Source organism: Typha latifolia, chromosome 6 (genome assembly GCF_019914945.1).
Source record: "Typha latifolia isolate L0001 chromosome 6, TyphaL0001v2, whole genome shotgun sequence".
In the NCBI taxonomy this organism is placed as follows: domain Eukaryota; kingdom Viridiplantae; phylum Streptophyta; class Magnoliopsida; order Poales; family Typhaceae; genus Typha; species Typha latifolia.
In genome coordinates, this window is record NC_133091.1 from 4,797,535 (window position 1) to 4,823,780 (window position 26,246).

The following is a 26,246-nucleotide window of genomic DNA, read 5'->3' on the forward strand; positions in this document are numbered from 1 at the left end:
TCGCTTTCCATCACCGAGGGGACCACTTGGAGGTTGATTGTTGGTAGCTCACTACCTAACCCAGTTGCCACTAGCGCTCATGCAACCCACGATAGCACCCCTAGGCCAAAAAACATTTTTAGCCCTAGGGTTAAGGTTTGAGTTATTGGGACAGAGAGATAAAGTGTGCGTATATCAAGGCATGCTGAAATTTTGCGATTCAGCTCGACCATCTCGCATAAACTAGCTAGGAACCCATAAGCATGACCTTGAGCCTGAGTATAAGCCCGAGGATGACTGCTGGAATAACCCATAAGTACAACGGTTGCTTGTAGTACAGAATATGGTTGTCGAATCTATAGAGAGATATCATAAAGAATACGCTGAAAGGATATAAAGAATACCAAACAGATAATTGTTGTTATAAAAAGTTAAAAAAATAATAATAAGCAAGTAAGATAAAATCTAAAGCAATTTTATCAGTTTTTTTTATCACTTACGAAGCATGTAGCTAATTTTATTTAGTCTAGTCTAAAGTCAACAATATACCCGGAGGCGATAATGCAACAAAGATCAAATTACTAAATAAAGACTAACTTATCTAGATATAATTATGCAAATCTCAACTACATAATTATTAGGATATATAAATTATGAAGATGGAATAGATTAACTTTTAAAATTATTTAAGCATTTTAGTATTACAAGATTAAAATAAAGTAGAAAATAACCTAAATAGGGGCAAGGCATCCCCTAGCCACGTCAGTATGATTAGCTATTAACTTCCTTCTCTTGTTTTGATATATTTTTTTTCTCTCTTTTTCTTTTCCCTTCTCTCTATTTCTCTCTTTTTTGGAATTTTTTAGGTGTTTTTCATATGTCTTTTTCAATGGCTCTACCCCTCTATTTATAGAGAATTATTAAAAATACTGTTGCATGATTTGATGCAGGAGGGTTAAAGGAACTTGGTGGAATTGGTTGCTTCGCATGCCTCTGCACTTTCTATGAAATATTTCGTATCGTTTGCAAGACATCACACAAAATCGAGGTGCAACGTGATATGGTAGTATCTGGTTGGTGCTCGTTTTTTTTTTTTTTTTTGAATGGAAAGCTCGTCTCAGCTGTGCCTATCCCTTAGGCAGGGATAAGACATCGGCAATAATAAGGTTACATAACTCAGATGGGATGGCATTCGAAGGTCCCAACCTAATCAGACCCAAGCTACCCTTATCGTGTTTGGCTGCCCAGTTTGTGGCCTTGTTACCATCGCGTCTAACATGTGACACATGATGATTTACAAAAGAGTTGAGCAAGACTCTACACTCAGCAACTACTACCCTCAGCCACCAGGGGCAGCTGATGACCTTGTTAAGGATTCAAACTAACTCCCTAGATTCAGTCTCGACCTCTACCCTGTTGTATCCCGCTGCAGTTAGTAGCCCAAGTATAAGAGCTTTCCCTTCAGCTCGTATCGTTGACTCTCCGGCAGTCAGTTCCTAGGCCACCGCTAATGGAGCCCCATGAGAATCCCTAATCACTGCTCCAGAGCCCTCCAAACCCAAGATGCCTTCGCCGGGATACGAGGATCCCACGAGTTGAAGCTCCCATATTTGGCCTTGGGAATTCTGACCCAAGGGTAGTCCGTGTTGTTCAGAACCTTGAAGACTAGCTTCCCAAGGAGTGCCGCCCCATGTCGTCTTCATCTTTCCGACTACTAGCCCGCCGTTCTGGTTGGTGCTCGTTGGCATGACTAATAAGAACCATGGCGTTGAATCTTGTGTGGGGGCAGTAATATGAATTTGGTGCATCCAACGTGTTTTCTTTTATTTTTTGATGTATCTATTGTCCGTAAATTTTGATTTTTTTTTTCAATCCTAGCACGTAGACTACAAGTTCTCTAAGCTTCATGCTAACAATAAAATATATTTTTAAATTAATAACTTAGTATTTTATAAATTGAAATATGAATTAGAGAAACCTATTTAAACAACCAAAAAGATACTTGTGTTTTAAGAATTAAGCTAGTATTTTTAATATTTATAAAATCATTTTTATGCACTTATCACATGGAATCGCATCAGCCGACTGAGCCGGACTTGCATGCAGCCCTAGCATGACGCGAGTAAAGTCGGTGGGTGGATTTGTTACTAATCACTTTAAAAACAATGTGTTAGAACTGTGATGAATTGTTATTATCCAATTACATAGGTCGAGTATAGTCTAATTTACTTATTATTTTTAATTTTGAATCACCGGACCGAACTTCTAACAGCTCAAGTTCTAAAGCACCCTATGACGTGGTACTAATCCTACGTCAGATGCAGCAAATCCCTGCCTCAGGCCCCACTCATTGATGACGTGTCGCCATCTACCGACGTCTCGATGGGATTCGGTGGGCTCGATCCCACCGTAACCAACTGGACCGCATCCTCAGCACGTGTGAAGAGACTGCCGAGTGCCGAGTCCCAAGTGCCAAGGCCCTGAACGTAGTAATTTCTTCCATTCCGAGAGGTAGAGGATCCTTCGTCACTTCAATTACTCGCGAAGACTCCTACCAGTCAGTTTACTACTTTAGCCCTTTCTCAAAAAAAAAAAAAAAAGTTTACTACTTTAGCCTTTCTTTAAAATCTCTATTTTCTATTATATAATTTTGGTATTATTACTCACACCCCCATTCCATATTCCTCTCCTCTCCTCTCTCTCTCTCTCTCTCTCTCTCTCTCTCTCTCTCTCTCTCCTTCACAACTTCCCTTCTCTTCTCTTTTCACTAAACCTAGAGATCTATCGAGAGATACCCCAACTAAGGAAACTAATGATACCGCCGAACGCCTCCGAGTTCCTAGTCGACGACCGCCATGCCATCGACGGCAACATCGGCCCGAGACGCAACATCAAGGAGCTCGATTTCTTCTCGGCGGCCGCTGCCGCCGCCACCACGAGCGATTTACTCAGCAGTCATCAGGACTGTAAACGAGTAGATGCCACCATACTTAAAGTTCGTGGTTTGGAGATGGGGTTAGATCTTTGCACAACGAATACAGAAGAGAACGAGGTGAGTTTACATATCTATATATATATATATATATATATATATATATATGTATGTATATCTATACTACTAGTGCATGTAGATGTGCATGAGCCTGCGTTAACTTATCAAGTTGTGATATATAGACACCTCTTGTAACACTCCAAGGAGAGCTCAACCGACTGGGAGATGAGAATAGGAGATTGAGGAGCAAACTTGATCTGCTCACGAGAAACTACAACTCTCTATATAGCCAGCTTCTCCTTGCCATGCAACAACAAGAAGTACAGGTTAAATCTTTTTTCCTTTATACTGTCAATACCCTAATTATTTTACCTCTTTCTATTTTGTAAAAAAAAACTTTGTTAATGCACAGAAGGAAGACCCAGGTGATGGATCGAATACTAATAGGGTGGCAGTATCAGTTCAGAAGCACATGGAACCTAGTAATCCAGTACTGGTGGAGAAGCAAAGAGAGCCCATGAACTCGATGCCACATGAGGAAATCCCATGTAGGAAGGCTAGAGTTTCTGTTAGAGCTCGATCTGATGCTCAATTGGTACATAATTTATTATTTGCTAGTAGCCATATGTATATATATATATATATATATATATATATATATATATATTTATATATATAAGATTTTAATTAGTTTAAGAGGTAAATCTAGTGATATATATATATATATATATGGTTGTAGATCCTTGATGGATGTCAATGGAGAAAGTATGGCCAGAAATTGGCAAAGGGTAATCCTTGCCCTCGAGCTTACTATCGATGCACCATGGCCATCGGATGCCCGGTTAGGAAGCAGGTAAATATATACTTGTTCTTATATATATATAATTACTTCCAAATTTTGCTATTCTTTCACCAAAAATAATTTTCAGATTTTAAAGTAATATGTATGTCTAATAAAATCAAGTTGCCGTAAACATTCAAGCTAAAATATGTAGATACTTTATGCATGTATATGTTTTGTAGAACTTCGTAACATCTATTAGTCTTTTTCTATTTCTTTTTTCTTTTTGAGAGAGAAAAATTTATCCTATTAGTCCCTTGATTAGATCTATAGATTAATTATAAACTGCCATATCTGAAATGAGCAAAACTTTAAGCATAAAATTGTGCTTCAATCAATCTTTTGAATCGATGTGGATTTGGGGGGGTTTAATATGAAGTTAGCTTTTGTTTGAACTATATATCAAGCATCTTGAATTTGCTTTCCTTTTCAGTTTATTTTGAGACTTAGCCACGGCTGTCCAGACTCTCACTAGATTGTTCCAAATCTTTGTCTAGAACAAATCTTAAGTCGATCTTCAGACTCTTTCAGATATTTTCCTTCTTCCTGAGATTTACTGTTATTAGATTTGGAAGATATGCTGTAAAATGATTCATTGAAATAATTCCAGAATAATTTGAAATAGATGGCTACAAACTTCAAATAACTTATATTAATTTGTAACTCTAAAGAGAGAAAAATAGCCAACTTCATGTGGATGATATACTGATATGCATTGCAAAGATAGTGACTCTCTGCCTACCTTCGTTTGTAGTCCTTTCATGTGAATTATATACGCCCTTCTTTCTCTATCTTGACACTGCTTTTGATCTGGAGTGCAACAGGTGCAGAGATGTGCTCAAGACAATACTATCCTCATCACCACCTATGAGGGCAACCACAACCACGCCCTCCCTCCCACCGCCGCCACCATGGCCAACACTACCTCCGCCGCAGCCGCCATGCTCCTGTCCGGTTCCATCACCAGTAAGGAGAACTCTCTCATGACCTCATCCAACCTCATCCTCCCATTCCCCTATGCTTCCTCAACCATGGCCACTTTATCGGCCTCTTCTCCGTTCCCGACCGTCACTCTCGATCTAACTCGGTCCCAGAGCCACCCTCTGCAGGTGTCGGTCCCAGTGCCGCATGCACCAACGGTACAATTTGAACCGCAGCAGAAGGCGGTGTTCGAGACGGTGAGCGCAGCCATTGCGACCGATCCTAAGTTCACTGCAGCCTTGGCTGCCGCGATATCGTCGGTTACGGGAGTTCCGCGAATTAGCAGTGGTACTGATGGAGGGAGCAGTGGTTGTATCACTGTACCTAAGGCAGTGGCTGGATCTCCACAGTTTCCACACTCTTGCACCACCTTTTCTACTAATTAGCTACTGAATGAGAGCTTGAGAGGTAGCGTACATGCCCAGAAAAAGTTTGTTTATGCCTTTCATTCATTTGCAGACCTAGAATCCATGCAGAGTATGCTTCTTGGGAGACAGAAAGAAAAGGATATGTTGTATACGAATCATAAAATTATGGCTATTTATATTTGGTAAACAGGTAATTATATTACCACAAAAAGGCACAAAGATACTTCAGTGAAGTTTAAGGTAACCCTTGGTGTATCCTGAGGCAGTCTATCTAAAATAGAAGTCAGGATCGAGTCAACCCAAACTGTGAAAACCCTGCTCCTGTCCTAGGTAAGCCAATCAATAAATGACGAGGTTGGTATATATATATATATATATATATAGAGAGAGAGAGAGAGAGAGAGAGAGAGAGAGAGAGAGAGAGAGAGAGAGAGAGAGAGAGGAGGGAGAGAGAGAGGGAGAGAGCAAAAGAAGAATGAAAGATAAAAGAGAGAGGATGTTGGGATTGCCGGCTATCGAGGAGCGGCGGACACCCCCTCAAATCATGACTTTTCTTCTTCTGCCTTTGCCCTATGTTACGATATCCTCCATTTAGTGAATCAAAGCTGTCTTCCGACTATCACAATTGGTGTGAGTCCAAATCTATCCACGGATCCAGATTCTAATTCCCAAGTTTAAAGGTAGGTTTATCGTGGATCGCCAAGGTCAAGACATTCTTGAGACATAATGATTAGATGGAAGTATAGGGTGGATGAACTAATCTATCGGAATGGATCGTAAAAAGGAGGCCAAGTAGTGGTAGTGATCGGACTAGGGTAAGGCAAAATGGAAAGGTGGGCGATGGTGATGATGGGTGGTTGTAGTCGGTAGAGAAAGTGATAGAGAAGAAATATGGGTCATTCCTTAGAGTCAAAAGAGTGCAACCAGAGAGGAGGTAGGCAGCGAAAGTCGACCTTAGGTGGTGGCTAGGTTAGCAAAAGCTTGGAGGTAGTCGTATAAAAAAGATGAAGTCGATCTTAGAAATTATTCAATAATCCAAGATAGTTCAGATTAGGGGCACATCACATGTTATATAGTAGCTTCTGAGCTTGGTTGACCTAGCTAATCTTAGCTTAGCTCCAACCGACTTAAATCAACACCCTGATGCATCCTATCAAAAGACTAGGCTTTAGGCCTAACCAGTTACAACTCCAAGAAGCATTAAAGCTTAAAGTAATTGAATAAAACATAGGGTCCCGATGCCCTTGATCTAGCTTTATTTAGGGTCGAATAGTATCACCTTATAGCTTCGTTAGACAACAGATTGATTAGCATATCAAAAATAGACTCCAACTAGGTGTTAGATAGATTAAGGCTTTGATCTCGAGCAAAGCAAATTTGAAAGCCTTTGCTTTTGAATGCAGAAGATCCAACACAAAGAAGAACAAGGCCCCTATTAGAACGGGTCATCCATCCAGGTTACAAATGCTAAATCTCATCTCTACTTTAGTTGCTTGATGCAAGAAAGCTCTATCCATGTTGACCTTCACAAACCCAGTTGAGAGGGCCTACCAACTGCAATTGAATTGACATTGCCTCAGGTCTTTTGAGGGAGACCTAAGGTTCTAGTAGTTTGCCACAGCTAGAGTCAAAATTTTGTAAAGAATCACCTAAGAGGATGAACTTTTGCCTTAAAAGAGCAGCTCATACCTTTTTCCTCGTAGTTGCCACACATACCCTGTTGAAATTTGGCTCAAATTCAGTTTTCTACAATTTTCAACAAGTTGTGCCAGTGAGTTTGAATGGGCCCTAGGGGTGTTTAAATGTGGTTTGCAAACAGAAAGTGTTGATTTGGGAAAAGTGTGGATTTGGGAAATTTTGCTAAAATGGCAGAATCATCCCAATCGGGAAAAAGGGTCTCAAATGCAAAATTTAAAGTAGAGAAGTTTGATGGATAAATAATTTTGAAATGTGGTGATGTGAAGTGATGGACACCTCGTTGCAATAAGAATTGGGCATCACCTTGGAAGAGAAGCCCGAAGAAGTATTGGAAAAGGAATGGGAGATGAACTGGCAAACATGTAGTACCATTAGGCTTTGTCTAACAAATGATCAAAAGTATTTTATAATAAAAAAATTCAGCGAAGAACTTATGGAAGAAATTGGAAGACAAATTCATAATCAAGAGCATTGAAAACTGGCTCTATTTGAAGAAGTTTTTTAGGTTTCAATACAAAATTGAAACACTTATGGCTGAGCATTTGAACTCCTTCAACAAGCTACTTGCATATTTGCAAAATTTAGATGTAGAGATCTCAGATGAAGACAAAGTAGTGGTACTTTTGAATTCTTTACCAGATATCTATGACCATCTCATTACCATCTTACTATATGAAATAGACTCTCTATATTATGATGATATTGCAAATACACTTATTAACAATGAGTATATGAAATTGGACAAATAGGCTACTCATGAGTTATCATTAGATGCTTTGATGATAAAGGGTAGATCGGAGAATATAGAATTTGTAAAGAGAGGTAAATCTTTCTCAAAGTTAAGGGGTGCATCTTCTAATAGAAAAATGATTGCAAAAAATCAATGCTCTTATTATCGAAATAAAGGGCATTGGAAGAAAGATTATCCTATATTGAAAACCAAGGATAAAAAATCTTAAAGGGCAAAAGTGGCACATTCAGATGATGAGGATTAAGAGAATGTCTTGATATGCACAGCTTTTACTTATGACATTTGATGAGTGGATATTGGATTTCGATTGCACATACCATATGTGTCCCAATCGGAATTAGTTTTCCACCTTTGATAAAATCTCGAGTGGAGATGTATTCACGGGCAATGATAGCCCATATAGAGCTGAAGGCATCGGTACCATTGCCTAAAGCTACATGATGAGTCCGTGAAAGAGCTAATTGAAGTCTAGTACATACTAGAATTAAAAAAGAACCTCATTTCTCTTAGTGTTTTGGATCAAAGAATTTCATAATTACTTTGAGAGGTGGAACATTGAAGGTTTCTTTGGGAGCATTAATTTGATGAAGGGTATAAGAAAAAAAAATCTATACTTCTTACAAGGCTCTACAGATATTGGAAGTGTAATAATGACTTCAAGTAACTCAGTCAGTAGGGCTAACACTACCAAATTATGGTACATGAGGTCGGGGCATCTAGGAGAGAAAACATTGCAAGGCTTATCAAGTCAAGGACTACTAAAGAGTGTGAAGAGTCTCAAAATTAGAATTTTGCAAACACAATATTTTGGGCAAGCAAACAAGAGTTAAGTTTGCTACTGGAGTGCATTGAACCAAGGGAATCTTGGACTATACATACAGATGTTTGGGGACCTACTCGAAAGGCTTCCTTGGGCAGAAAACATTGATTTGTGATCTTTATAAATGACTATTCTAGAAGATTTTGGGTGTACACCATGCACTATAAGCCTCAAGTGCTTAAAATATTTTAGAATTAAAAAATAATTATTAAAAATTAAACTAGCAAGAAGATCAATAAGCTCAAATTAGATAACGATGGAGAGTACTTCAAATCCTTTTATGAAGTTATGCAAGACAGAAGGAATTGAACGAAACTTTACTGTTAGAGAAACACCTCAGCAAAATGTCATGGCCGAGCATCTGAAGCGTACCTTACTAGAGAAGGTGCGGTGAATGTTATCCAATGCTGGCTTGGGCAAGGAGTTTTTGACTGAGGTTGTAAGTTATGCATATCATCTCATCAATCGGCTATTTTATCTGCAAACAATGGAAGAGCCCATTGGAGGTATGGTCTAGCAAATCCGTTTCAGATTACAAGTCTTTACATATTTTTGGTTATCCTATATATTATCATATTAGGGAGAACAAGTTGGATCCTAGAGCTAAGAAGGGCATCTTTTTGGGCTTTAGCACTGGTATGAAGAGATTTTGAGTTTGGAGGCTGGAATTAAGAAAATTAATTATCAGCAGGGATATTATATTTGATGAATCATCTATGTTGAAGTAGAGCCAATAGTTAGATAGCTCGGTATAAGGATGGAGATGTTCCACAACAAGTGGAGTTTGAGGCAAATTCAAATCCACTACAAAATAGATCTTCAGAAGAGGCAAATAAAGAAGAGGCAAATGAAGAAGAAGAATCAAATTTACAAGAGGATGACACTGTGCAGGTAGAAATAGATGAGAAAAACTCCATAGTAGTTAGAAGGCCAAGGAGAGAAATTAGAAGATTGATACGCTACTCTGATATGATGGCCTATGCACTTCCAGTGATTGATGAAGACTTTCCTACTATCTTCAAAGACGCCATGAAGAACACTGAAAGGGCAAATTGGAAAGTGATAATGAATAATGAAATGAAGGCTCTTGATAAGAATATGATTTGAGATTTGGTGGAGCTCCATAAAAGGAAGAAAGCAATTGGATGCAAATGGATATATTCCAAGAAAGAAGATCCTCAATCAAAAGGCGGCATTAGATTCAAAGATAGATTGGTGGCAAAAGAATATGCACAAAATGAGGGAATTGATTATAATGAAATATTTTCTCTAGTGGTGAAATATTCCTCTATTCAAATTTTACTAACTTTGGTAGCTCAATTTGATCTAGAGCTAACTCACATGGAAGTGAAAACCGCTTTCTTACATGGTAATTTAGAGGAGGACATTTATATGACCCAACTAGAAGGATTCAAAGTTGGTGGGAAAGAAAATTTAGTTTACAAATTGAAAAAATCCTTATATAGCCTAAAGTAGTCTCCAAGGCAATGGTATAAACATTTTGATCAATTTATACATAGGCAAAGTACAAGAGAAGCCATTATAACCATTGTGTCTATTTTAGAAAGCTTCAAGATGGATCTTTTATGTATTTGCTCTTATATGTAGATGATGTGTTAATAATATCTAAGAGCAAGGTGGGGATTGATAAATTGAAGCTCCAATTGTATAAAAAATTTGAAATAAAAAATCTAGGAGAAGCTAAGAAGATACTCGGCATGGAAATCAGAAGAGACAAAAAAAGTGGGATAGTATGCTTGACAAAGGAGTAGTATTTGAAGAAGGTATTACAATGATTTGGTGTTGACAACAAAATAAAATTAGTGAGTACACTGTTGACACCTCATTTCAGACTTAGTACAGCTATATCACCAATTACAAATGTCGAGAGAGATTTTATATCTAAGATACCATATGCAAGCGTAGATGGAAGCCTGATGTATGCAACGATGTGCACGAAGCTAGATATTTCACAAGCCATTAGCATTGTTAGCAGGTACTGCATGCTCCAAGAAAAGAGCAATGGCGGTGAAGTGGATTTTGAGATACATTCATGGTGCTACGAGAGTTGGATTGAAATTTGTGAAAGATGATAGAGTTGGTCTACAACTTATTGGATATGTGGATTTGAACTATGCAAGTGATTTGGACAAACGCAGATCTCCTACAGGATTTATTTTCACACTTGTTAGAGGGCCAGTATGTTGGAGGTCTACTTTATAGTCAACAGTTATTTTATCTACCATAGAGGCTGGGTATATGGCAGTGATGGAGGTTGTTTGGTTGATCGGCTTGACTGATGACTTAGGTATATCCAAGAGTAGGTGGAGGTACATTATGATAGCCAAAGCACAATTTATTGTGAGAAAATGTTTGGAAGAGAAGGATATCACTTTGCAAGATTGATATTACAGATAATCCTGTAAATATGTTGACAAAAATAGTGACCAAAATTATATTCCAACATTGTTTGGATTGATCAATGTCACTCATTATTGACTAAGGTTGGTTTTGATGTCTTGGGACACGAATTTGTAGACGGGGCACTTTTGAAAGCTTAAGTCACTTTGCGGTGGTGGAGAATAATTTGCTGAAGTCATAAGTTTTTTGCCAAGGTGGAGAATTATTGAAATTTGGCTCAAATTTAGTTTTCAGCAACTTGTGCCAATGCGTTTGAATGGGCTCTTGGGGCATTTGAACGCGGTTTCTAAATAGAGAGTGTTGATGCAGGCATTCGAACAGCCCACGTGCGTTCGAACGCAAATATCAACCTGAGAGCAAACTATGATGCAAGCGTTCGAACGCCAGTCTAGGTTTTGCAATATTTTTAAATCCCAGGTGCGTTCGAATGCGCTCTGCGAGCATTCAAACACTAAGAAAATTCCAACTTGAACCAACCCTATAAATACTATAATGGGTTTTTTAAGCCTTTCATATTTTTGGGAAAGAACAAGAAAGCTAGCCACCATTGTATTGAGAGATATTAGAGTTATTAAACTCTTTGTAATTTAGAGATTTACATAATAAAGATGATTGTTTTGCCCGTGGATATAGGCACATCGCCGAACCATATAAATCTTGTCTCTTCTCTCTTTATTGTTCTATTGCTTTTATTTTGTGATTACTTGCATTAAGGTTTCTAAGAAGTGATTATAAGTTATTTATTACTATTTCATCACTATTAGCATCATATTAGAGTTTTTCCCATACTTGCTTAGTTTGGTCATTATTATTCATTTGGTTACATTTGGGGGTAAATGTTTTGTTTTCGTTTCCTTCACCCATTGGGCTATTAACACAACGTACCCATGGCAACTTGGCTTTTAATTATCCCAGTAGCATTGGTAGGCAGAGCTTCACCTTCTTTTATCCAATCTCCATCCTGCCAAGAGGAGCAATAGTGCAACCTAATCCTTGCATGTCATTTAAGCATATCCTAAAACTCAATCGCTCTCCGACACCTAAATAGGAGATAGCCATTAGATTTCTACTCTTAGCAGAGATAGATTAGGAGCTAAAGAGAGTTAATGGAGTTTGGCATTAGAAGGAAGTCTTTTCTAACGAAGTTGTTAAAGAAAAATTCTAATTTTGAAGCAATACACAACCTTTAGATAATTGGCAACCCTTCCTAAGAGAGTTCACCAATCAAGTGTTGGAATCACACTGAAATTTCCACACTTGCGATTGAAAAAAAGGGTTTACAGCAAACAAAATGAAATCACCAATCAAGCAATAAAGAGCATTGATGTCAACTAACCTACCCAAATCGTCCCATATTGTCTACGAGCAATAAAGTTCACACTAGCATATAAACGTAGGAGATAACCGAGGAGGCATATCTCTCATGATAATAGTATCTGAAAGCGCTTGGTAGTAAGAATGGAAAGGTGTTACGTTGACCTCTATTTCCTTCCATCAGAGCAGAATACCTCCTAACAAGAACTTACTAGAGGTAGCATTCGTCCTCTATTGACTGCCAAACCTGCAAACACAGAGGCATGGCTTAGTAGCATTTCCAAAAGAAAGAATAAAAAACGTTTGTATGTTGTATTAGGTATTTGCATCTGTTCATCGTATCCTGCTTGGTGAGACCCCTACAGTTTGAAACTATCATTGACACAGCTAAATACCGGTAGGTGGGCCTTTGGCCTCGGGTTGTTCTTTAAGCAGTACTATGATTTTGCTCTAAGATTCTGAACCTTTCTTTTAGGTTTTTTTTTTAATTTTTCCGAAAACCTTTTTGACCAATTCAAGCGTCGTCGTCAGATCACTCCTCACCGCAGGTTTTTGCCGAGAATTAGACACATCCATCTCTGCCTCCTCCCATTCATCCTTTGAGTCATCAATAGGAGCCTCGTCAAAAGGGGAAGACGAGGATATAACCAGGCTAGCTAAGGCAGCCTAAACATTAGCACTTAGGTCATTATGAGCATCAAGCAAAGGAGAGGAAGGTTCCACTTCAGTGGCACAAAGCTCAGGCATCTTAAGAGGTATCGTAGGGCAATCTTGTTCATGGTTATCTAAAGACAATCTTCGCTCAATCTTAGGAGATAGGAACTGAGGAGAGGAGTTAGCATTCTAAGGGGCTCCAGGTAGAACAGTTTCCGGCAAGGAGGCTATAATCTTAGTGGTTAGTGAAAGTAGATTTACGAGGACAAGCCACTGAAATGGAGAAGGCTCCAACCTGAACCTTGGAGAACGAGAAAGGTCTAGGTGCCATAGGGAAGGGCTTACCTGATTCATTGGTAAGGGTGGGAAGTAGATGCACCAAGCACACTTGCAATCTTAGTCATGCCTAGCATAGAGGACATACTGACTACAGTAGGGATAATACTACGAGGAAACCATGTCGATCACCTTCTGACTAAGGACAAAGGGTTCCAAGCTTGAGGAGGGGTAGGAGATCTCTCCTCAATGACCATAAATGCAAATACCAAAGATGCTTGATCAACCTCCATATTTACCATCTCAGAGGTGAGAAAGACCTAAAACCTTCTTTGCCGAAAGCACCATCCCCTCATCTTTCCCATTTCTATCCACCATGTCACTCTTAGATTTTTTGACTTGTTGGATTAGCAGTTAGTCCCATTATCAAGGAATTAAGATGCGACGTCTCACCAGCCCGCGATACGCAGGGATCATGTGCATGACTAGAGTGAAATTACCCTCTCACACGTGAGCACCAGGAGTACCCCCAATCTTAGGTACATCATTGTAACTGTTCAGATAACGAGAGTTCTAGCCACTACTGGCAGTGGCATCAGCTCTCCTATTTCTCTTCCACGGAGGCCTTAGGCTTTGTCCCCTGTTCACGCACAACTGCAATAGTTTTGTTAGACCTGATAAGTTGGCTAATAGTTTTTTTTTTTCCCTCCAGCAGTCTCGAACGCTTTCATTTTCGAAGAATCAAACACTCTATGACCAATTTGTGAAGTAAATTTTGGAAAAATCTTCATAAAGAAAACATACTTGTATTCTCTTCTTCCCAATTCCAATCAATCAATAAAGCTCTTTTGAGTGACTTTGCTATATCTAAGCCAATGTAACTCTGAGCCCTCGACACTGTTGTGTTGTCCACCCAAAGCGGGGCGACCAAGCGTGACCGCAGTGCTCATGAGGAGCTCAATCTTCTAGTATTGTGGTAGCAGCTCCGTAAATTGTACCCAAATAGGCGCCAACCAAATTGCCACATCAAAAGGTTAGAAGTCTGACTGCCATGGGATGAAGTTAAGAACCTACCTCTGATAGTCAACAGTCCCTTGCTAAGGATGCAGATCATATCGTCCTCTAATTCTATCATGAACAAGTAAAATCTATCTTCTATATTCGAGGCCAAAAAGGGTACATTCACTGGCCATATTTAGCCAGAATATTTCAAAGGACACCAACGGGGAAAGGCTTACTAAGAAATTTATCAAAAAGGCGAAATTTCTATTATTCTCTGCTACTTTTAAGGAGATAGGTACCTATCTCCATAATGTGACTAGGAATGGTATGCATCCTCCACAGACGGTGCTTCAAGTTTGTCGAGCTATTGTCGCACATAATTTATGCCCATGTCTCAAAGAAACAAACTAATAAACCTAAGGTGGAGGCCTCCTGCACCACCTCCACAGGAACAACCTTTCCCTTAGCATCAAGATCTAAGTGGTGTAGGAGGGGAGGGCGGAGGTGAAGCTGGGGAATTAACTTCACCCATGACCCAAGAGATGAAACGGAGAATCAAAGTAGGCCCAAGTTATGGCTATTCGATGTGTAAGGTAGACATTGTCTTCTTTGTCTTTTTCCATCTTCTCTTTATTGAGAAGAGACATTGTTTTCTATTGGTTCTGTATTTACTTTATAAAGAAATAGAAAATCTGAGATTTCTCAACTACTTTTTGGAAATTAACCACTATAAATGTTGTTATAAGAGGTATGAAAATAGAATATAATATAACATTATAAAATGCGATTTCTAGATAATGCTCATCCATATGTAATGATATGATTATTTATTTTGTACTTCTCTATATACTATAATCTTATTCCAAAACAAGAAGTCACAACTTTTCATACTAAAGTATGATAATTTAATAACTAAAAATTAGAGCATAATATTTTAATTAGCTAACCCAAAATGACACAAGCTTAACATATTAGTAAATATAATAGTAATATGAACATTATTTTTTGGGTTCGAGATTATTCATTCGACATGAGTATTAGATTAAGCTTCTATTTATATAATTTAAGTACTGGATTACGTATCCATTATCCACAAACTTTAGAAAAAAAAAAAAACATACTACATATATATATATATATATTCATCGAAGCTCTCATGGGTAGGATCCAAAACTACCCTAATACCAAATCTGATCAACTTATTATATGGATCGAAAGTTAGTTAGATTTAGTTTCAGATAATTTAGATCCAGTACCACCCTTACACAATAGCTATTTTGTCAGCAGAGGCGCCCGCCCTATAGCCTTGACCGTTCACAGCCAAGTTAAAGATTTACCAATTTGAACGAGGCTGCAAGAGTTTAATCTGATAAAGATCAACTTCAAATTTCAGTTAGCTAGCAACCTCAAACACAATCGCAAAGTGCCAAAGCAGGAGATTGATAAGCATCGATCCTTTCCACAATCAATACATGCATCCATTCGGAAAAAGAAAGGTAGAATACCTACCTCCACAATAATTGGTTTACCCTCTCTTAACTTACTTCTTTACAAAGAATTTTGCTTTGTTATTTACTAACTATTTCTTTGTCACTTACTATTTTACCCATAAAAAGAACCTTACTTCAATAGACTACCGTTTCAATCATTCTCTCCCCCTATTTTCTCTCTCCTCTCTCCTCTCCTCAGCCATCTATTATAAAAAAATATTTATATCATTTACTAAAATATCCCTTTTTTTTGTCACATCAAGTATAATAATTATATTATTATACTGGTTTACAATCAAACACTATAATAGCCTAAATCCCTGTAAGAAAAGTTCTTTTATGCAAGTTTAAAATTGAGCATAGCTAAACTAGCATATTCTACAAGTGCACGCCACCTTAGTTTACCTCTGAAACTTGATATTACAAATCTGCAACCAGACAGGCTTCGATAATAAATAAACAAGACTATTAGAATGTTCAACAAGATAATAAATAAACAAGACGATTAAACAACCACAAGGACTAAGTGGAGGTCACTGAGAAATTACGAGGTTACCTGATCAAAACCAATACAGGACAGCTTACCAGCAAACTAGCAGGTGTAAGGGAAAAGATGGGCTGATAAATAACCAACCATTAGTTGACATGTTATATACACAATAGGATATGCAATAAACTATTTGTGTTTAGATGCCCACATAGTTTAAACGATACTGGACACTGCGAAGGATCTCACGAGCTGACAAGGATGCAGAAACATCAAGTTCCTACTGATGGTTTTGCAAAATTACACAGTAGGTAGCATCTGAGGCAATATAACTCCTCAAGTCACAGAAAACGAAGCTCTCTGTCTTTCTGGGACTCTGGTATGTCGCTCACTTTTATTTCTTCAGCTGCTTATCTAATAGAGGTCAATAAGCCATCACCACATCCATTCAGAGGTTCATAATGTAGGACATCTACTATTTTATAGGCATTATGTACATTATGGTACAACTTTATGCGCTCCAACACAAATACACTTAACTTTCACATTCATATGCATAACAATGTATATAATCGACTGCATCAATAAAGACCAGTGAAGTAGATAACTAAAGAATTTTCGAACCTAATTTACCTCAGATAATGAATTTTAAGCTTTGGCACCCTAATGAAAAAATTCTGAGAACTAGAGTTTAGAACACAAACCGGCGTATGTAGTACATTCAACCATTCAAGATATGTCAACATGCAGAAAGAAAATGACTGTCAACCATAATAGTTTTGGAAGACTAGCATTTGGGCAGTTGATGCACCCAAAAGTAAAGATCCAAGTTCGAATATAAAGGAAAAGCCATTAATAAGTGCCTTTGCTGCACTTCCCACTTTTCGCGTAAACCATAACTCTCATGTCACACACGAAATCACTCCCAAGACATTTAAAATCACAATATCTCGTCATGTCTAAGTTCATTCAAGAGACAAGCCAATCTTATTTCAATCGTTTCAAAGATGACTAAGATGCTCCTAAGTATATCCTCAAGTTCTCGTCTAGTGTCTTCTGACATCTAGAAGAATTATTATACTTTAACCAGTGGCCTTCCATTATCTTCCTTTCACATAATAACCTCTAGTTTGTTTGAATTCTTTTACCAAAACTAAATACTTCTGTCGTCAACAGAATTCAAAATACATTTCCAACTTTAAAAAAAAGTACAATCCACCGCTGAAGAAATTGTTTATATGTTCCATTGTCAATTCAGGGAGATGAAACCAAGTTCTTTCTTCTAATTTAGATGTCAGCCTCTAGAGACAAAAACTTCTCAATATTTGAATAAAGATCAACTTCAAGTGCACATCTACTTCACTTCACTTGCAACATTTATACTCTCCACCAATTGCTTAATTTCAGCCTTCACCATCAACCCCATGCCCTACCTGTTTCCTCATCAAGCCAGTCACATGTGCCCTCGCTGCTCTTCTCCTTGTAGGAATAGAGCAGATGGTGAGAAAATAAAAAAGGATATGCTAAAGCATATCTAACTCAAAGTAAGTGGATCATCCACTCCCTTTAAGCAATATCCATAACAAATGGATCTAACCTAAGAAACAGTCTTCCTCATCTAGTGCATCGCCACTTCGTTGCGATTACCACATCCTCTCCTTCCCTTTGCTTCCATTAACATCTCCACCCGTCCGCACACTAGAACCACTTCCTCCGGCCAGCTGCTGCTGTTAATCACCTCTAGGGGCCACTCAACAGCAGCGGATCACTTCTAGGATGGGAATTGATGGGTGCCATTGACACTCCCATACCATGTGGTATTGTGCCAACATAGTATGTGCCGACATGCACTCCCTATGCTGATTGACAAGGCAATCCAAGCGATAAAATGTCAATGATTTCATGAAATCTTTGTTGTCTACTTAGAAAATCTACACAAAAAAGCCAAACATACAAATACCTCTTTAGGTGAGACACTAATGCTTATCTTGGAAATATTGCGAAACCACTAACAATCTAGTTTGCTTGAAGTTTGCTACAAGTTAAACCATGTAGATTAAACCATATAGATCAAAAACCTGTTTGTTCACAAATGTAATAATAAAAGCAATTATAGAGCTTGTTATAAATTTAAGTGTAAATAAAGACTTGTACATTTTGGTGTTACACAAGACATAGCAGATTGTGATGTGTTTTCTGAACCAGCATGGCACCAATACCAAGAAGCCACCAACATACCCCAAAGGGCAGCACTTAAAATCTTGTTACCCCATATCCCAATGAACTGGAATTGGCTATATGAGAAATTTTCACCCTTAGGATGAGATTAGTAATTTTTCATTATTTTTGTCTAGTGTGTTTAACAGATCCATCTAAGCATTACCATCTTGATTGAACAAACTTACAAGCTACTCCCTAACTTTTGAACATTCTGAAGGATAAACTATTGTTGCCTTGTAAATGTCATATAAAAGCATTATTTATATCTAAGGGGTGCTTGATAAGATTAGGAACCAGTCAAGATGACAATAATATGATTTTGGACACATTAAGTAGAAAAGATTAGAGAGAGCAAATAAAGAATAAGATTCAAGAAGAAAGAGTGAACACAGAGAGATAGAAGGATAAAGAAGCCACACCTAGACAAAGAAGTTCTCCTCATTATTAAATCCATCAAACATACATGTTCTCAGCCCCCTCATAGCCTTTTATAGAACTCTATAGAACTAATCTAGAAAATGCAATCTGCAGAATAACATAACCTTAAATAAGTTTGGTACTTGAGTACGCCAATGTGAAAACCTATTTTAGACTTCATCCACTTCATTAACTTATTTACATCGAAAATTTTAATTATCTACATATGATGCCGACTTTCTTTCAAAGACCTAAGGCAATTAAGCCAATCACTCTAGCCATCTCTTGAACACAAGTTCTTAACTTCTGCTGTCACAAAAAGTCTTACAAATACTTATTCTAACACCTTTTAGATTGCAATTTTCTTCGACTATTTGATAAGAACTAGATTTCAATTTTTTGGGGATGTATTTTTTACATAAAATTAAATTTGTCTTAGATTGTCCTAAAATCTAAGAGATTTGATTGCTAGTTTGTTTTTCAATAAGTTTTGTTAGGATTTGATCATCTTTAAGTTAAAAGAGTCCTAGTTTAGTTATAGATTAGATTAGAAAAGATTTTAATAAATTTAGGTTGTGATTAGATGTAATTTCCTCATCTCTATATATAGAGGTGATGAGGAATTCCGAAAAAAAACATAGAAAATTGTGAAAATTTGAAAATATTATTGGGATTCCAGGATTATCTCTCCCCCTATTCTTCATCTTTCCCTTCTCCTTCCTCCACCATTTTGTAGTGAATTTCAAGCTTTCTCTATCCACCATAATTTAGATGGCTTTCTTTCTGTCCCACAAGCCAAGTGGATTAATCTTTTTTCTCGCACAACTAGTAGGTTTGATCTTCTTTTCCCTAATGACTTAGTAAGTTATTTTCTATCTTTCTAACCATGTATTGAAAGCATAATCGGAGGCATAAATAGAGATGGCACTATCTTTTCTCCTTAGGCATGGATCTACGTACTTCCTTATCTTTCCTCATATTTGCATGTTTTCTCATCCTCTAAGAATTTATTGTCATTTTAAGCATCAATTGAAATCACAACAATACATCTGTTTAATTGAACATATTAGCAAGGTTCCCAGTTTTGGCCGATCCCGGCCGAAATGGGTCAGATTCAACTCAGGGAACAACCCCCTCACATTGATGCATAATCCTGTACACATTGATGATAATAATAGTGAACAAAGTGGAAAGAATGATGAGAGACAGATGAGGTGGGCAATGAAAGAGAGCAAAAATATACATAAAGAAGAGAAAGAGATGAAAAGAAGTAATGGTGATAATTTTCAAAGATCTCGATCAGTTCATATATAAAGAGAAAGAGAATATGGAGGCAGCAATTCTACCATTAGGACTCCTGATGTTACAGCAGAGTCTAAAAATATTAGACCAATGAATACATTTCAGAAAAAAAAAGAGTTGTACATAGACTTTTATCAAGATAGCTCTCAAAAGAGTTAAAATACAAAGAAACACATTAGTAGGGCTATCTCTAAATTTTTATTTTACAATCATATTTCTTTCAATGTAGCTAATAGTTTTTATTATCACACTACGGTGAATGTTATACAATCAATCGGTCTAGTGTTCCGTTTCTTAGTTCAAATAATATTGCTACTAAATATCTTGACTCAGAGATAGACGAGCTTCGTATTTATATCAAGACATTTAAATGGTATTGAGATGCATTTGATTATACACTAATGTGTGATGAGTGAAGTACACTAAATTAAAAAAATATAATTAATTTCTTAGTGTACTCAGGCATGGAAACAATATTTCTAAAGTTTGTGGATGCTACTATTTATTTAGAAAATGCAGATTATATTTGTTAATTGTTGAACAAGGTGGTACAAAAAATAAGTGAAAAAAGAGTAGTCTAAGTGGTTACTGATAATTGAGCTAATTATAAAGCTATTGGAAATTTACTTATGATAAAAAAAACCTCATTTATATTAGACGTCATCTGCTGCATATTATATTAATCTAATGTTAGGATATTACAAAAGAGTCTGAAATTGACATAGTCATAGATGAACAAAGATTGACAATGTTTATATATAATCATGATTGGGTTCTTAATTTACTTAAACGGATGATTGGTGGTAGGGATATCATCATATTCGACGTCATTAGATTTACCACTCATTTTTTAGCCTTGAAGAGCATCATGCGTTACAAGAACGATATTATGCAAATGTTTACGTCATACGAGCAGTCTATAAAAATTAAGAATATGAAAACTTTAGGTAAAACTTTGAAGAACATAGTTCTTGAAAATATATTTTTGGATTTATAATTGCCACTGAAATATTTAAGCCTCTTGTCAAAGTATTGCAATTTGTAGACAGTGATGACAAATCTTAGATGAGTTTATTATATGAAGCAATAGATATAGCAAAAAAAATTAATCAAAAAAATATGACCCAAAATTATAGAAAGTGGTGGAAGATAATTGATTCTAAATAGAACAGACAACTATATAAATATATACACGCCGCTGGTAGGCATACTTTTAAAATTTAATTTACTTTTATTTATGAATATTTAAAAATTTAAATGCTTACAAATTTTAAATTTCTATAGGGTATTTTCTTAATTCAATATTTTAATTTTTTATAAATGTCAATAATGATAGTGAAGTCTTGTTCAGAGTTAGGAAGGTAATCAGCAGGTTTAAGCCCGATATACATTAACAAATCATTTGCGATAATAAAGTGAGTTATATTTAATTAAATAATTTTATTATTATTTGTTTTAAGTTTTAACTTTTAATATAATTAGTATGCAATAATATATTTCTAATTTCAGATAAAGAGATATAGATTGAGAGCCGAGCAATTCAGTACTGCTAAAGTTTATGCAACTATATCTCATAACACTTTAACTAAATGGTGGTCTATCTATAGATATGAGAAGGCACCAAATTTGACACCAATAACAAAAAAGATTTTAAGTCAAACTGTGTCTTCATCTTAGTGTGAAAAAATGGAACTACTTTTTCTTAATCCACACTAAAACACGCAATCGATTAACAATAAAAAGATTAGAGAAGTTAGTTTTTTATCATTATAATATAAAATTAAGAGAGAAATTTAAAAAGAAAGACAAAAAATGAATAACTAGTTGATTTAAATAATATTTTTGATCAAGAAGACCCCTTAACTCCATAGATCAGAGAAATAAAGGTCAAATTATTAAATGACAAAGATAAACTATGATAAGATAAGATATTGTTAGGAGACCACAACGAGAACAGAGACTAGTACGAGCCATTCAACAATGAGAGATAATATACCTACCAGTATAAATCATAATCCTAGTGATACACCTGGTAGTGAGATCATCTCATCTACATTTGTTGAAGAAAGTTAAAGAGGCATAAAGATTGAAGACAAAAAAACTGAGAATGTATACACCTATCAGTAATGTCGTCATAAGAATGTTGCTTCTTGTGATTATGGTGCATCGAGTATTTATTTTTTGAAGCCATTACAAGATCCATATGCTAGTTATTATCCTCAGTATTCTCAATATTCTTAGACACAATATCTATATGTTGGTTATTATCCTTCTCAGGCACAAGTTACACAAGATCCATACAATATAATGAGGATGAAGACCGTAGGCATTAGGTCCATGCATCATTATTTACAAACTTATGATGATCATGAGGATGAAGACCGTATAAATTTACGAGCCAACTCGGTATTTATTAAAGTTTTGAATTTTGAGTAATTTATTACAAATTTTAAGTTTTAAGGCTTCATATGTGAGTAATTTTTATTTTTTTATTTTCCTATCATTTTTTCTAAATTTTTAAAAGAATTTCTATATTTTTAAATAATATTTAGAATTTTACATAATTAAAAAATAGTCCAATCTGATACTAATGACAAATACATATCATTTTTCGGACGACCGATACCGATTTAGAATCTGATACTGGAAACCTTGCATATTAATATATTACACTAAACTCCGACCCTAAGTGAAACTTTATATAGGCATAAAATTTACTCTGACTCATTCATTTCTCCTTACAGTGGTAATTGCTCTACTATTCATATGAACAAAAATGCATCAATTTGCACACTATTCCATCCTTTCTTTTCTAGCGTGACCATATTCCTTTCACAAAAATCCTATCATAAGCATCTCTCCAATTTAATAAAAGCCAAGAACAAATAACTCCTTGGAAAATCTTACTCTAAATGTCCGGGCAAGAAAATACGGTTGACTTAATGTGCATAACTTCAGCTACACGAACTTCATATTGGTTGGTGGCAAATGGATCGACTCAAAGCATTGATGATATTTCCTTCTACTAGTATCAAGCTTTCTAATAAATTATTACAGGATGCACAAATAATAATTCTAGCATAAATAAATAATAATTCTAATAGTGTGAAAGGAACAGCTGAGGTTATATTAATCACATCCAAAGAGATTTTGTAGAATTCACAACATTTATTCCCACCAATAATTATGATTTAATATCAATTCTTAATTTCTTTGAAAACTTCACTTTCTTCATTTAGTGTTGTAAGGGTTCTCTTTAACTATAAAATAAGTCTAGGTTATGTGTAGTCATGACTGCATAACTCAAGATCACATGTGTACAACTCAGTAACACACATAGACACAGGTTAGAAAATGGGAAATAGTGTGTTCTACTCCTAGCATCAGGTATCCATTATCCAAACCAAAGCACCAATTAGTATGAAAAAAGATGGAATGAAGAAAAATCAATTTCTTAAATAAACTAATGATCAGTACTTCTCTATCCCTATTCAAAATAACCTAGCCACTCTAAATGATATATAACCACCATAAATCCCATGAAAATTGAGAAGAACAATTTTAAGCATATTATATCATGAAAAATTATTAGATTTCTTAAGAATAAAACAAAAAAACAAAAACGAATAGAAGGCAGCGGAACCCTAAAGATGAAAACTTTGTCGGTATGTTAAGATATTACACATGAAGGTCCGAAATTAACACAACAATCTCATTTTGAAAAGAGAAATAAATAAAACAGATATCTGATGCTCTAAATAAATATTAGAGAAATTGGTGAATAAGAATAATCAAGTCGTTTCGAGTACACCTATCTTCCTAAAGTTCTATTTTGTAAGAGTGTAAAAGGAAAGCAATTAATCCTAGTAGATATCATCAGAGAGTAAAAGCTAGTTTTTCTAAAGTCCACACCTTTTAAGCAATAAGTTCATTCAAACTAGCAAGAATTGTAAACTAAAAGCAAAAGATATCAGCACCTAAATTACAAGATTTTGAAATAAGAACCTCTAATCAAGTCCCTAAGGACTTGAGCTCCCCTAAAGTAGATTTGATCTGGTCTTCCAGCAGCTCTATCCGCTTCAAGTAGACCTCCAACTCCAGAATTTGCTGCTTTTTCCACTTCTCATTGACGGTTGCTACTGAGGCGTTCATTGAATTGCTATCAAGATTCAATGGTAGAGGAGACATCGTCAATGCCCCACCAAGAAGCCCGGTACCAAGAGGCCCTCCAATTGCTGAGTTGATTAGCTCCTTAAACAGCGGTGAGAGGCAATTCTTTACCGTCTCCTCAACGATTCCAGAGTTCATGGCAGACGGAAGTGAAGTTGCACGAGTTGTTGCTGGGATAGAATTCTCCACTGTTATGGTCACAGGCACAGCTGTTCCTCCTCCTCCTGCAGGTGCTGCCGTCTCTATTGCCACCGCTGCCACCGACTCTTCTACCGCCCTCCTCCTAATACGCCGCCTTGACCTCGACACCCGACCATCTCCATCATTCCCAACCGTAACATCAGGGGCATCAGCACTGTTCGGGGTGTTGAAATCGTCATCGTCGCTTTCACGAGCCCTCTTGATACTAGGGCTCCAGATATTGCGCGCAATCTCGAAAATTGCCTGTTCATGGGGGCTCCTAAAGGCAAAGTCTTTCCCTGCAGTGCGAATCCGATTCACGCAGTTCCGGTACTTCTTCTTGAGACGACGAAGCTTCTCGATGAGCTGGTTCTTGCTGAACTCGAGCTGTAGCTGCTTCTTCATGTCCTCGTAGAACGGGCCGGTGTCGTACTGGTGGGAAGCGAAGGCGGTGCCTCGCCTCGTCGTGAACTCCAAGAAGCCTCGAAGAATGATGAGCTCGTCCTCGTCGGTCCATAGCCGTTGGAAGAGACGGCGGGACTCATCGTACGCCGCGGCCGCTGCGGCGGCGGAGGTAGGAGCGACCGAGGCGATGGGGACGGGGACCACGGTGATCGCGCCGTTTTGAGGGGGATCGGAGGGAGGTTCAGGGCTAGGGTTCGGGGCTGTGCTAGGGTTAGGGTCAGGAGTAGCATTAGGGTTTAGGGTTGGATCGGAGGAAGACGAGGTTGGAGGAGCGATAGAATCGCTGGAATTCTCCTCAGCCTTTGGAGCCGGCGGAGGTGGCGCCGCCGCAGGAAGGTCGCCGGTGGTCTCGTCGTCATCCTCATCTTCCTCGTCCTCGGTGTCGTCGCCGTCGGTGTCGTCGTCGTCGTCCTCGAAGACGGCACGCTCCTCTTCTTCGGCGGTAGGCATCTCCCCTGTACTCTTGAACAGGATTTGGGGAAGAATTGGGTTTAGATCTTGGGTTGGATTAAATTAGGGTTAGGGTTAGATCATGGCTATTGGACAGGACTCGGTCGGAGTGATGTTTTTCAATTTCAGCTGCTCGATGGGGAATAGACGATTGTGATGTCAACATGAATATCGAAGAAAGATATGCATATACGCCCTCCCAAAGCGATTAATTTCATATCACCTCTCTGAAAAATATTAAATTGGGTCTTTTAGCGCGCACACTCTTCAAAAACAAACCTCATATTTCGTATTTGCTTGTATACATGATATTTATGCATATACCCTTTAAAATACACGACTTTACAAAAATACCTTTTAAATCTCTTATATTTTGTATTGATATCCTTTGGAGTTAACTAACTTTAAATTTTAAATTTGACAATTTAGACAAAAAAACATAAAACTATCCCTATTCTAGGTTTTATAATTTTTTCTTAATTAATGTTATCTTTAATTTTTTATCAAATTATTGAAGTAATCAAATGGGTATCTATGTAAATAATATATGTTTTAAGCTTGATTTAGGTTTAAAACAAGCTTAAAATAAGGCCTAATTTAAAAATATAAACTAATAGAGATATTCATATAATTAGAAAAGATATGATAAGATCAAAATTTAGAAATAAACTCTATAAGATCATAGTACATAACAATCCATTTAAGTAAATTTTAGATTATAACATAATGTTATAATTATATATATAAATTATTATTATTGTTATTATTATTATTATTATTTTGAGCCTTATTGAGCCTATTTGGTGGAGCCAACTCGTGATCAAGCTTGGCTTGAAATTATTTTCAAGTTGAGATTGATTGAGCCTTATCAAGTCGAGCTTAAGTCGACTTTGTTATTTTGACAGCTTTAGAAATCGAGCTTAAGTCTAGTATAATTATGTCATTCAAAGTCGGCATAAATAATTAAA

General features: G+C 36.9%; 2 protein-coding genes and 1 long non-coding RNA gene across 4 annotated transcripts; 1 reads left to right on the forward strand and 2 right to left on the reverse strand.

Annotated features, from left to right (window-relative positions):
* The first annotated feature begins 2,626 nt into the window (after positions 1 to 2,626).
* Positions 2,627 to 5,348, forward strand: LOC140790174 (probable WRKY transcription factor 47). Of its 2 annotated transcripts, XM_073140131.1 has the most exons (6): positions 2,658 to 3,031; positions 3,154 to 3,297; positions 3,384 to 3,566; positions 3,711 to 3,824; positions 4,637 to 4,778; positions 4,922 to 5,348. In XM_073140131.1, exons 1-6 carry the CDS (start codon positions 2,792 to 2,794, stop codon positions 4,960 to 4,962), a joined length of 864 nt encoding a protein of 287 aa, XP_072996232.1. In that variant the 5' UTR covers positions 2,658 to 2,791; the 3' UTR covers positions 4,963 to 5,348. The 2 variants fall into 2 exon arrangements, with proteins under 2 accessions (XP_072996233.1, XP_072996232.1); XM_073140132.1 differs by having other exon boundaries at positions 2,627 to 3,031; positions 4,637 to 5,348.
* Positions 5,349 to 17,091: 11,743 nt separating this feature from the next.
* Positions 17,092 to 20,400, reverse strand: LOC140791356 (uncharacterized). The gene is made up of 2 exons (XR_012109557.1): positions 17,672 to 20,400; positions 17,092 to 17,553 (listed from the first exon to the last, which is right to left on the reverse strand). It is a non-coding gene; the product is annotated as an uncharacterized lncRNA (long non-coding RNA).
* Positions 20,401 to 23,760: 3,360 nt separating this feature from the next.
* On the reverse strand, positions 23,761 to 25,393 carry LOC140791357 (probable transcription factor At5g28040). The gene has a single exon (XM_073141892.1). The coding sequence runs from the start codon at positions 25,276 to 25,278 to the stop codon at positions 24,025 to 24,027; it is 1,254 nt and encodes a 417-aa protein (XP_072997993.1). The 5' UTR covers positions 25,279 to 25,393; the 3' UTR covers positions 23,761 to 24,024.
* Between the last annotated feature and the right edge of the window lie 853 nt (positions 25,394 to 26,246).